Source organism: Staurois parvus, unplaced genomic scaffold, assembly GCF_062004578.1.
Source record: "Staurois parvus isolate SC_StPar_1 unplaced genomic scaffold, SC_StPar_1.0 ptg000025l, whole genome shotgun sequence".
Classification (NCBI taxonomy): Eukaryota; Metazoa; Chordata; class Amphibia; order Anura; family Ranidae; genus Staurois; species Staurois parvus.
Window position 1 is genome coordinate 31,596,765 of NW_028317821.1, and position 13,721 is coordinate 31,610,485.

The window sequence follows — 13,721 nt, forward strand, 5'->3', positions numbered from 1 at the left end:
GAACTCTACTTAATGCTTTGGCAAAATCAAGATACACCACATCCACAGGTATTCCTCTATCCAGATTACAGCTTATTTCTTCACTGAATGTTAACATATTAGTCTGGCAAGAATGATCTTTCATAAATCCATGCGGGTTACTACTACTGATACCCTTTTCATCAGCAAAGTCCTGGATATGGTCCCTTATCTTCCTCTCCAATACTTTACATGATGTTAGGATGACTGGAATGGTCAGTAGTTTCCAGGTATATACCTTGGCCCTTTTTTGAATTTTGGTACCACGTTTGCTTTTCTCCAATCAGTTGGTACCACTGCAGTCTGTAAGCAGTTGTTAAAGATGAGGAATAATGGTCTGGCTATAACATGGCTCTTAAACCACTTCAAGTCCAGGCCAATTTTCAGCTCTATCACACTTTGAATGAAAATTGTGCAGTCATGCAACACTGTACCCATATGAATTGTTTAGCATCTTTTTGAGACAGATAAAAACTTTATTTTGGTGGTATTTTTATTTTTATTTTATAAAAATGAAAAAGTCCAAAAAGTGTTTTTCTTATAAAATTTTGCAAATAAATAATCTTTCTTCATAAATCTTGGCCAAAATGTATTCAACTACCTTTTTAGTACAAAAAAAAATAATAACCCAAATTAGTTTAACACCAAAAATTATAAATAAAAATTTTAAAAAAATTTGAAAAATTATTATTTTTTTTTTACATATGGTCACCCTAGCAGTACAGTGTCACCATAGTGACACTGTACTACTTGTGGGGGTGATGAAGATTTTTTTCTTTTTTTACACTGATTGCTTTCACACCCATAAAGGCTGTAAAAGCAATCATTTCTATTTCTCTCTGGCTGCATTCTTGCAGCCATTGAGAAATATTGTGAGAGCTGTGATTGGTCACAGCTTGTCACATGGTACAAGGCTGTTGTGAATAGCCTTGTACCATGAGACCTCTGTGATCAATCACAGATTTCACAAGTAGTAAGCAATGATGTCAGGAAGTGACATCTTTGTTTACTACTGCTCATATGATCACGGATTGGCCAATCAGGGATCACATGAATCGGGACCTCACACAGAGGTCCGTACAGCGATCGGTGTTCCGCTGTGTTCTCCGCACCGGCAGCGCTCCCATCCAGCCGTTTATAGACATGGGCCGGACGGGAAGTGGTTAGGCACCAAGGTCTTTAAGCACTCTCAGGTGTAAGCCATTTGGTACTGGTAATTCATTCACATTAAGTTTTTCAATCTTTTTTTTTGGAACACAGGCTTTTGTTAGCCACAAGGGTACATTCCATGTTGCGCTATTAACAATACGGTCTTGTGGAACTCACTTCCACTATGTGTAGTCTATTTTAGATGCCCTTATCACACTCTTACATTTCTTATTGCACTCTCTGTAGGGCTGGAATGCCAATGGTGACCCCTCAGCCTTTTATTTTTTGTCTCAAATTTCTCCTATAAAATAACACTGCACTCCCTGGTATGTAAGTGTACCTAAGTACTTCTGTGTCTACAGTCTCAGGAGGTCTGGAGTGAGATTTGGTGATGTCACTACTGTGCTGCTTGTTGGAGAGGAATCTGCACAGCATGCATCTCCCTGCTTCAGCTTTCTGTTGCTTAGCTTTGTGAACTCCTCCTGCTGCACCTCGAATATTTCCCCCAACAGTTACCAGAAAACACATCATCAGGGAGGCAGATCTGACATGAGAAAGTGAAGCCCTCCTCCTCTATCGAGATGACCACCCCCACACAGAAATACAGCAAGTGCAGAACAAGGCATAGTAATGGAGGAAACAGACAACCATCTGCTATAAAAACAATAACTGTATGTAACACCCACTTACCATTCAGGGGGCACCATGCTTGCATCCAAATTCCAATAAGTATATTTTCCGTTCATCTCAGATGTGTACTCTACCCACCGGTGACGTGCTGCAAAAGGTAATAGGCAAAGGATAAGTATCAGGAGGATAGTGTGAGCATTTTTTTTTCTAATTTGTTTTTTTCTATGAGCACATCCTATTTGGTTATGCGCAAAGAGGTAGTTGTAGCTGCAAGGTTTACTGTAGTATGGTTTCCCTAAACAGCTGGGGGAAATCAGTGGGTGTCTGATGCCAAACACGCAGCTCCCATGTGTGCCCTGCTGAGTATCACCAGGTAAGCAAAAGTCTGAGATGGTCCAAGTGCTGGTCACATTGCAATTCTGGGGTACTTTAAATTTAAGCAAAAGCAGTTCCCAGTTGGAAGGCTTACCTGTACATTGCCTTCTCAAATACTGACCACATCCCAGCAGAAGGGTCCACATGTAAATGGCATTAGGGGCTGCAAATCAAATGCTACCTGCTGAGATGGCCTTCCACAGACAGGACCAAAACTATATCATTTATTAGACTGTCCGTATGCTGCAGATACCGTAGGACACGATTCCAATGATTTCCTGAATTTTAACTACAGGGAACCAGTGAAGATGGCTATTATCTCAAAGCTGTCTCTACGTGGTGCTAGTACCAGGATGGTACCAACGCAGATCTGTCACTGTGCATGATGGGGAGTTTCAGTAAAATTAAAGCCAATTCTCAGGTTTCCTGTGACTTTAAATAGTTAGTTTGGACCATGTTGGTCCAAAATAAATGTATAATTCACTAAGTGCTGCACTGGCTTTAAGCACTGTATGTAGTGCATGTAGCTTCAGCTACTTAGAGTACACAGTGCTAGGTTCTGGCTGTGAGACAGAGAGAAAACTATTGTATTTTGAAGTCCAGTGTTAACTATTGCCAAGCGCAATATGCAGATTACAGAAACCCACAGCACCTTATGAAAAGAATTTGTTTAGTTTGATTCAAAATTTAAATGGTATATAAGCAACCTATTAGTTATCTACAGAGACATGAAAGTCATTCTGAGCAGATTCAGGATTTAGATCATATATTTGTACTAGACCAAACTCCCGAATTCAGTGAGCAAAGTTTATGTAAAAATCACTCCTTCCAACATTTTGGAACAAAAACCAGCATCTGTATTCAAAATAAATGAAATACAGAATTACGGAAAGTACAACCCTAATTATGTATGGAATAGTTTGGATCCTCAGTCAAAAAAAATGTATATTTCAGCTAAGGACCCAAAAATGGAGAAAGAGCTGCAATCAAAGCAGAAAAACAGAAGGGGTTAAAATACCTACCAAATTTTCAGTGGCTTAGTGGTTAGCATATCTTCCTTGCAGCACTAATGTCCTCAGTTTGCATTCCAACTAGGACACTATCCGCATAGTTTGGAGTGTGGGAGGAAACCGGAGTACCCGGAGGAAACTCTCACACAAGCACAGGAAGAACATACAAAGAGTGTGCTGGTAGGTTGACTCTTGTTTAACCACTTGTCAACCACACTATAGCCGAATGATGGCTACAGCGTGGTTGTCCAGTACTGGGAGGGTGTCATATGACGTCCTCCCAGAATGCGCCCTCCCGCACTCCCCCAACGGCGCACACCCGGTGCTCTCTATGATCGCTGTGTTCTACGGACACAGCTGCTCACATGGTGAGGTAAAAGGGCAATCACAACGGCCTTTTACCATGTGATCAGCCGTGTCCAATGACACGGCAGATCTCCAAGTAAATACAGTTGCCGGTTAACAGCTGTACCTTCCTCACGCTCTCACAGCAGCTTGAGACTATTTTTTTTTTTTTTTTTTTTAACTGTCTGCCTCATACTGAAAACTGGCCTTACTTCTTTCTGCCTACTGTCACTTAATGACTGAAAGTGTGAGAGGCAGGACCACAAACTGAGAGTTCAGGCAACCAACTAGTGCCTCTGCCTCTCACACTTGCAGCCACTAAGCAAAGACACTACGCAGGGAATTAGCGGCCTACTGGATCTTGAGGCTCTGCTTCAAATCACAGGCAAGTACAAAGGTGCTACTATTTGCTTTTACACAGCATAGGTAGCATGGGGGGGGCAGGTGGAACTGACCCTAGGTTCACAATTATGCAGATTTCACTGCATTTTCCAGTTTGTAGAAACACACTATAGTCCATTTAACATGATTTCCTATGGATCTAGTTCACATCTGTGCATTTTGAGCCAGAGCGGTTTTTTGAAAGGGTCAGGGACTTTTTTTTTTCCACAGCAGATTCCTTTTTTTCCTGCAATAGACTTCAATGAAACCGCACCCAACATGCAAGTGCATATTTTTTATGCGTTTTGGGATTTCTTTGCCAATTGGAAAGTATTGACTTTAAGGCGACTTTACACTCTCTGGCACTAAAGTAGCATCAAACTCACACTACATACTCAAACTAAAATACTTTCCTGTTAGAAAAAAAAAAAAAAAAGTCGCACCAAAGTATTGCAAAAAGAATCAAAAAACACGAAACGCACTGCAAAACTCGCTGGAAAAATGCACCAATCACAACACGCAGAGGTGTGAACCTAGCCTAAAGTCGTTTCTCAATTAAAGCACTCTCAGCGTCAATCAAAAACAAATTCAGTAAATGTAAAACAGCAAGTGACTAACAGCTTATACAAGCAGAAGAAATTAATAGAGAATAATATTACCAAAAAAAAAACGTTTGTCTTCATAGTACTTATTGCCATACTTGTCCACACCAACAAGTGCACCAATTTTCAGATCACCAGACCTGCAAATATTTAGAAAAACAAAATCATATTAGCAAATTAACAAGAGTATTAGGCTTTCATTTATAAAGCAAAAACTGGCAGACCACCTCTCATAAAATGAAGAAATAAGCAAGCAAATGTGAATTTTTCTTTAGAAAAATATATATATGTGGGCACCCCTCTTCTTAACTTTTTAGGGAGGCCTCCAGATTAGTTCTCTGGAAACATGACTTTGATTTGGCAGTGTGTGCCAACCAGGACTGCTGTGACCCCACTCCAGGCATTATAACTTGCCCCCAGGGGGACGTGTCCATGACAGTCTGGATTTTGCAGTAGGTGGGCTGATAGATTATTTTTTGGGGGGGAATAGTGCCAGAGAGGGGGTACGTATTGCAGCCAAAGATGTTTGTTTTTATTATTATTTTTAACCACTTGCCCTGCAGAAGATTTTACCTCCTTCATGATCAGGCCATTTTTTGCTATTCATCATGGCACTACTTTAACTGACAATTGTGAGTCATGCAGCACTGTGTGTAATCAGAATTTATATAATTTTTTCACATAAACAGAACTTTCTTTTGGTGTTATTGGATCATCACGGTTTATTTTACTATATAAAATTAAATTAAAAAATTTACAAAATCAAATTTATAAGGGATCGTGCAAATCATGGTGTAGAGATGTCAGTTTTTCTGCATGCATTCTGCAAGGGCACAACTAAATAAATTGTTCTCTATGTGCCCTGTGCACACCACATTAGTATCACATGCAGATTTCTTTCTGCACAGGAATCTGCAATAAGTATAAAACTCACTGAACACGCATGAAAACTGATGTCTTTGCAAGTGAAATCTGTACGTCAATTTCCATCACTTTTTCTGCATGTAAGGTGTGAACAAGGCCCTAATGAATTTAGGCCAAAATGTATTCTGCTACATGTCTTTGGTAAAACTAAGTGTATATTATTTGGTTTGCATGAAAGTTATAGTGTATAAACTATGGGATATATACTGGCATATTTATTTATTTTTAATGGTGGTGATTAGTGACTTATAGCGGGCAATCTGACACTAGCTGACGCTGGGTGGGGGGTACACTGACACTGATATCAATAGTGACACTAATACAGTGATCAGTGCTAAAACTATACACTGTCACTCTACTAATGCCACTGGCATTATCACCTAGGGGTGATCAAGGAGTTAACTGTGTGCCTAACTATGTATAATGTGTGTAAATGTGCTGCTTTTACGAAGTGAAAAAAAAGAACAACAATAAAATCACCTGTCAGTTTACCAACACACTGCTCTCTCCTGTGAATCCGTGCGATCAGTCACTGGTTGGGACCCGCTGATCAGCTTGTGCTGTAACAAATCACAGCACAGCAGGGGCGGCAGGCATGCATGTCCCCTACCCAGAGGTGCTGGTCATATGCCAGATATGTGATCCAGCACAGAGCCGCCTCCCTGCCGCAGTATATGTGTTTTGGAGTGGTCGTCAGGTGGTTTACATGCTCAGCCACTGATTTTTTTTTTTCTTTTTCAAATGTGGGCATTGAAATCTTTATTGACAGTGTAGAAAGTTACACTCCATTCAAGTCTCTGCACTGCAGCATGTTGAGGTGACCAGCAGTGCCATCCACTCCACACCACAATTTCCATTGCTGTGGCATAAACAGGACACACAGAAAACAGTTGCTTTCCATGTGCCGATGCAGTGACTGGTGTTGGTCAGAGGCAGAAAACTAGCAGTGGCTACATACAGGGGTTTATTTACCAAAGCTGAAGCGTTCAAAATCTGGTGAACTTCTGCAAAGAAACCAATCAGCTTCTAAATTTTCTTGCCAAAAGCTTAACCCCCCCACCCCCTTCCTGCCCAGGCCAATTTTCAGCACTGTCGCACTTTAAATGACAATTGCACGGTCATGCAACACTGTACCAATATGAAATTGTTATTTTTTTTCACTCAAATAGAGCTTTCTTTTGGTGGTATTTAATCACCACTGGGCATTTTATTTTTTTTGCACCATTAACAAAAAAAAAAAAAAACAATTTTGCACACAGGCAATTTTTCTCCTTCACTGATGTGCATTGATGAGGCGGCACTGATAGGCAGCACGGATGAGCACTGATGAGGGGGCATGGATGGGAGGCACTGGTGAGCTGGTACTGATGGGTGGCACTGCTGGGCACAGGTGGGTGGCACTGATCAACAGTGCCCTGATCATCAGTGCCGATCCCTTCGCTGACAATTGCCAGTTCTCGGCAGTACTTTCCTCAGCTGTGACAGTGTGAGGAGAATGCAGCCGAGAACTGGCAACTGTATTTACCAGGTGATCTGCTGTGTCATTGGACACAGCTGATCACGTGGTAAAAGGCCGCTGTGATTGGCCTTTTACCATATCGTGTGATCAGCTGTGTCCTTGGGACACACCAATCACCGGCGGCGCTGGGTACACACCGCTGGGGTCGTACAGGGGGGGTGTTCTGGGAGGATGTCCTCCCAGAACTAGACAACCACACTGTAGCTGTCCTTTGGCTATAGCGCAGTTAGGAAGTGGCTAAAGTGTTACTAAACCCAGGACCCTGCATTCACTATATCTGGTCTCCCACAGTACACAGAATATGGAAGTGCAATTATTTTAGGAAATATAAACTAAAGCCTTTTCTCATCAGCAGTTACAGTAGTCTTGTGACTTCTATCAGTGTCCAGCAGAGCACTGGCTAAAGCTTGTAGGAGGTGTTTTTTTTCTGCTCTAGGAGGAAGCAAAACCCCTGACCTCTGTCTGGACAGTGCTGATCGACCCCGTGCTGATCAAATGCAGTCTTCCAAGAAACAAGAAAAAAAAAACTAGCAATACACACTAAACTGAGCATGTGCAGAATGGCTACAGTTCAGTCTGTCTTATGAGGAGATAAGATGTGGACATTTGAACAAGTTGAGGAGCAGAGAAGACAGGATCAAATGTCCTTTTTACACAATGCAGAGGATTAACCCCTTAGTTTCCCCAGTGAGTATAACAAGCACGCTTTACTGCATATACAGACTGATTTTACGGTTGTGGGTTTAGTAATACTTTAATTGAACAAGTTGAAGTTAGAAGCTGATTGGCTACCATGCACAGCTGCGCCAGATTCTGAGTGAACCGGTTTTAGTAAATCTCCCCCACCATGCAAATAGGTCAATGCTTTCTATTTCACACTGCTTGATACTTGCTGTACATACACATCACATATGCCATATTGGCCCTGACATCACAAGCATCCCACCCCTTTGTATACACATGTGCATAGTGACGAATGAGCTGCCCCGCAGATGATTGTTCTCCAAAAGTGCGCAAAGTGGATGGTCTGGATACAGAGGAGTGGTTCTCCACTCCTGATCTGCTCTCCATAACCTTTCCATCAGAGAGGTACAGAAGGAGAGTGTTGTGAACCTTTCCGGGTGGGTCAAGTTGGTGTGCCTATGACATGTGTAAATTAATCACACCCCAATAAATCGAACATGAAAGTACCAGCAAAGATACACCCCATCATGCCATCAGTGCACGTGACCGAGCAAATGTAAACAAAGGTCAATCAGTGTCATCTCCCAGCCAAGGTGACAGCAAGGTGGAAGGGAAACAAAAGGCTGCTGCACCCGGTTACCGCGGGCCCGACAGGATCATAAGAAGACCCTCTCCTAGTGGACTAGGACCTAACCTGAGCAGCTCCCAGCAGGAGCCTAGCAGTCCCCGCGCCCGGACCTGCTTGAAGCCCCTCTGCAGCACTCTCATATACTCCATCTTCGTATGGCTGTGTGAGTCCGGCGCACAAAGCTTCCCCCGGAAACAAGAACTGCACACCGAGTTCCGCTCTCTGTCTAGCTGCAGTTACATACAGTGGTGTCTTGTCTCTGCTATACCAGTCCATGTAATGCAGCCTACTTCAGGCAAGACTCCACACACCCACTGGGAAAAAGTAAAGTCACAAATCATTACACAGCAATATGCAATTAACCACTTGTCCTCCTGAGGATTTACCCCCGTTCCTGACCAGGCCATTTTTTGCGTTACTTTACGGTGTCATGCAATGCTGCACCCAAATGAAATTGATGTCCTTTTTTCCCACAAATAGAGCTTTCTTTTGGTGGTATTTGATCACTTGTGCATTTTTATTTTTTTGCACTATAAAGAAAAGGCTGACAATTTTAAGAAAAAACTGTATTTTGTAATTTTTGCTATTAAACATGTCCAGTAAAAAAAATGTATTTCTGCTATAGGGCGGCTGGGAAGCGGTTAAAATAATTGTGCTTTATTTTGCATACACCATTCAGCCATAACCATATGACCCACCACCTAATATTGAGGAGGTCCCCTTTCACCACCAAACCATCCCTGACCCATTGAGGCCTGGATGCCACTAGACATCTGAAGGAGTGCTGTGTTATGTGGCACCAAGCTGTCAGTAGCACCTTTAGGTCTCATTCATGCCATGTGCAGAGACACTAGGCCCGGTTCACACCTATGCATTGCTTAGTGCATTTTGCATGGTGTCCTATGCGACACATTCACATCTACACTATATATATATGTAAAGCGCTGCGTAAATTAACAGCGCTATATAAGCACCTGAAATAAATAAATAAATATTGCCAAAAGTATTGGGCTGCCTGCCTTTACACGCATATGAACTTTAATGGCATCCCAGTCTTAGTCCGTAAGGTTCAATATTGGGTTGGTCCACTCTTTGTAGCTGTAACAGCTTCAACTCTTCTGGGATGGCTGTCCACAAGGTTTAGGAGTATGTCTATGGGAATGTTTGACCATTCTTCCAGAAGAGCATTTGTGAGGTCAGATGAGAAGGCCTGGCTCGCAGTCTGCGCTCTAATTCATCCCAAAGGTATTCTATAGGGTTGAGGTCAGGGCTCTGTGAAGGCCAGCCAAGTTCCTGCATCCCAAACTTGCTCCTCGTCTTTAAGGACCTTGCTTTGTGCACTGGTGCGCAGTCATGTTGGAACAGGAAGGGGCCATCCCCAAACTGTTCCCATAAAGCTGGGAGCATGAATTTGTCCAAAATGTCTTGGTATGCTGACACCTTAAGTGTTCCCTTCACTGGAACTAAGGGGCCAAGCCCAACCCCTGAAAAACAACCCCACAACATAATCCCCCCTCCACCAAACTTTACACTTGGCACAATGCAGTCAAGCAAGTCCTGTTCTCCTGGCAACCGCCAAACCAAGACAAGTCCACCAGACAGAGAAGTGTGATTTGTCACTCCAGAGTGAAAGTGTACAATTCAAATGCACATGTTCCTTTGTTAAAAATGGCTGTGTCTATAAGAGTGCATAAGTGGGTGCTGCAGTGACCGTCGGCTGGAACCGAACAGAATCAGCAAGGGAGAATGTCACCAGCACACCAAGGATCACCAATATGGGTCCAAAAGTTTTAAAGAAGTTACAGCAAGTCAATGTTTCAGAGTCTCACAGGACCCCTTCATCAGGCATGTGACATGTAACATGAACATCCTTAGAGCTGATGACAATCACCGGACTTAAAGAATCCACCGTTATTGTTACATAAGCGAGGTAGATCCCTACGTGACTTATTAGTTCAAGCGGACCCTAGGACCAAGTACGCTAAAGCAGTGTTCAAGTTCTCAAAAAGACAGGGTTATTACAAGTGTTACAATTGTAATGTATGCAATTAATTGATCTGTGGGGAATATTTCACCCATCCCCATAGAGGGAAACGTTACCAGATACAGGGTACCTGAATTGTAACACTGATTACTGCGTTTATATTCTGAATTGCCCCTGCTCACTAGTGTATGTGGGCAAAACAAAAGGTCCCTTTAAGCGTAGGTTTCAGAAACACAGGAGTGACATTAGAACAGCTCTAGTCAAGAGTTTCGAGGGTGAAGCTATTGATTTGAGCAAACCCGTAGCAGTCCATTATATTTTGGCATTACACCAGGTACATGAATTGGGGGGTATGACCATCGAACACGTCAGTCGATCGGCGAGAGGAGGAGATTGTGACAACTTCCTCCTCCGTCGTGAAGCTTATTGGATCCATACCCTCGACACGACACAATAGGGGGGACTTAATATCAATACATCATATCTGTGCTTTTTAGATAGCAGATGAACTTTGGTTAGGATGATTCCTCAAAAGGTCACAAGCCTGATGAAGGGGCCCTGCGAGACTCCAAAACGTTGCCTTGCTGTAACTATGTGATCGTTCTTTAAACTTTTGGACCCATATTGGTGATCCTCGGTGTGCTGGTGACATTCTCCCTCGTCACTCCAGAGAACATGTCTCTACTGCTCTAGAGTCCAGTGGTGGCGTGCTTTACACCACTGCATCCAGCGCTTGACCCCGCTCTGTTATTTTATGTGGCTGTTGTTCCTAGTTGTTATAATACCACTAACAGTTGACCGTGGAATATTTAGTAGCAAGGAAATTTCAAGGATGGATTTATTGCACAGGTGACAACCTATCACGGTACCACGCTTGAATTCACTGAGCTCCTGAGAGCGACCCATTCTTTCACAAATGGTTGTAGAAGCAGTCTGCATGCCTAGGTGGTTGATTTTATACACCTGTGGCCAAGGAGGTGATTGAAACACCCGAATCCAATGATTTGGAGAGGTGCCCCAATACTTTGGGCAATATAGCGTATGTTGTTAGCACAACGATAGGAAAATAATTTTAAAAAAAAAGGTTGGTGTGCTGACAACGTCTCTTATTGCCAGTAGTGAGGTTTCCCATCAATTTCTGCCCTGATGGGGAAGCGGAATCCTCCCTCTAGGAGCACATCAAATAGAAAAAGTTTTGACTGGAGAAGAAATTTCCTTAGGAGGGTCTGTCTTGCAACTACATAATTTAGTCCCAGTGTTGCAGTAAGGTTCCCATACATGAGTCATATCATGGGCTAAGGAAAAAAATGACTTGTTTTCCCCATCCACACACTCGATGCAGATGCGGGAATCCTCCCCACTGAACTTTTGTATTCTGACAGCGGAGGGACACCTTCACCATCAGAATACACTGATCAGTGCCAGCTATGGCTGGGAGTGCTGAACATATGGAAATTTTTCAATAGGCTGGTCATATAGAAGTCAATCAGTAGATCGACTTTTGTACAACCAGCCTGCCCATGCATGAATCAAAATTCAGCCTGTCTCTGCTGAACCAATCAAATTTTGATCCATGTATAGCCTGCTTAGGATACTGTCCAACAGCATCTTTTACCATGTGTACCAGAGCAGTAATCTTGGCTTCCCTTTTGGACATGTGTAGAAGGTGCTTGGATTTCCTTACTCTATCCATAGATAAAACAAAAAGAAGTTTGGGCTATAAATACACTTGAGATCCAAAACTTATTTTCATAAAAAGCCATAGGGTTGCTCCATTAGAACTGAAGAGAAAAGAAACAGCACACCATTGCAACTGATCAGAATTCTTATCTAAATACCTCCAGTCTGGGCCAATTCTGACTTTCTCACAGGTATATTTCACAGCATGTCTTGAATGTAACAGTTTTGGGAAACCATTAAGTTTTACGTTTCCCTCTAGCCAGATTTGTCTGCTGCTCTGTACTAGTATGGAAGCTGAAGCCTGGTGCACGTCACTTTCCTGGAACTGTCATGTGCCCCAGGCAGCCAGAAGGACACCCACAGCTTCATCTCCTATTTAAAGATGCACACTTTAGCTGAGCCACAACACCCTCTCCTTATCCTATACTCTCTCAGAATATAGCTGGTAGCAGAGGAAACCAGGGCCCTGCAGAAAGAAAGCTGTGAGTCACAGCCCGCTGGTTGAGAAGCACTATTATATGAATTAAAGTGGTAATAAAGCCAAAATCAAATATGTATTATATTGAAGCTTACCAATTCCTGTGTGTGATGGCTGCTTAAAGCAAAGCTCCACCCAAAAGGGGAAGTTCCGCTTTAAGCCTTTGTCCGCTGCTCCCCATTAAGGATTGCACCCTTGGGGAGCGGGTACCCGAATTTAACAGGTACCCGCTTCTACTTCCACTCCAATCGCCTAAGGCGATCAGAAGCAGAGGCTATCCTCCCTACTCCCTTCCCATAGTCTTCTGGGACACATGACAGGTCCCAGAAGACCACGGGACCATTCACAAAGCGTAGCGCTTCTCGTACATGCACAGCGGGAACCCGGCTGTGAAGCCGCACACAGTCACAGCTGGATGCCCACACTGAAGATGCCAGCGCCAGGGAGAGAAGACAGCCGGTGAAACCAGCAGTGGTGAGGACACCACTGGACCGCGAGACAGGTAAGTGACTGTATTTTAAAAGTCAGCAGGTGCAGTTTTTGTAGCTACTTTTTTTTCCGCTTTAAGTTTCTTTTTTAGTCTTTCTTTCCTTTGTTTTCATTTGGTGATCCAGCCAGTAAGTCTATTGTTTTTCAACAGAACAAGCTGTTCTACAGATATGGCTGTTAAGAGTGTAGAGACACACAATTTATCATTGAAAGGGGTGCTTAAAAAGATTAGCTTTTAAAATGAATAGCTTTTATTTATTCATGTAAAACCTTTATCCTAAATGGAAAAAAAAAACTGCTTGTGCAACTGCATTGTGAGCTGGAGTTTAGCTTCAATTTGTTAGTGTATCTAAATCTCCTAGTACATCTAACAATTCCCTCCCCCCAGACTGGGAATGCCTCTGTCCAAAGGTGCCCCCTGTGCTCCTTCATACAGTGTGGGGGCACTCTAATACAGAAGGTGTATTACTTGCTATATCACCAGCTGAAAAGAGAAAACTGATGCAGGCACCACATCTAAAGATCGGTAACCTGCAATATATCACATTTTTGGTTTGGGGTTTAATACTGCTTTAACTTCCATGTACATACTAGGGAGTTGCATCATCCCAGGCTGATCAACCAAGATGGCCAAACCCGGAATATCAGGTGAAAAGGTTAGTGTCAGCAAAGGAACTAACTCATGCATATCATCATTGTAGGGGAGAAGCTATAGAACTGATCCATTAGAAATAAAAGGAAGAAAAATAGCACACATCTCCAGTTGCATCCCACTGCAACCGATCAGGATTCTAACATAACCACCTCCAGTTTCCTCACATAAAG

At 42.8% G+C, this 13,721-nt stretch overlaps 1 protein-coding gene across 1 annotated transcript in view; it reads right to left on the reverse strand.

Moving 5' to 3' along the window:
- NDUFA12 (NADH:ubiquinone oxidoreductase subunit A12) overlaps positions 1-8,489 on the reverse strand; it is a 49,755-nt gene extending 41,266 nt beyond the window's left edge. The window contains exons 1-3 of the mRNA XM_089652678.1: positions 8,332-8,489; positions 4,568-4,650; positions 1,858-1,945 (exon numbers count right to left, since the gene is read on the reverse strand). Of these exons, the coding sequence (XP_089508804.1) occupies positions 1,858-1,945; positions 4,568-4,650; positions 8,332-8,414 (254 nt within the window). The 5' untranslated portion in view covers positions 8,415-8,489. The remainder of the gene's footprint in view (positions 1-1,857; positions 1,946-4,567; positions 4,651-8,331) is intronic.
- Positions 8,490-13,721: the final 5,232 nt, after the last annotated feature.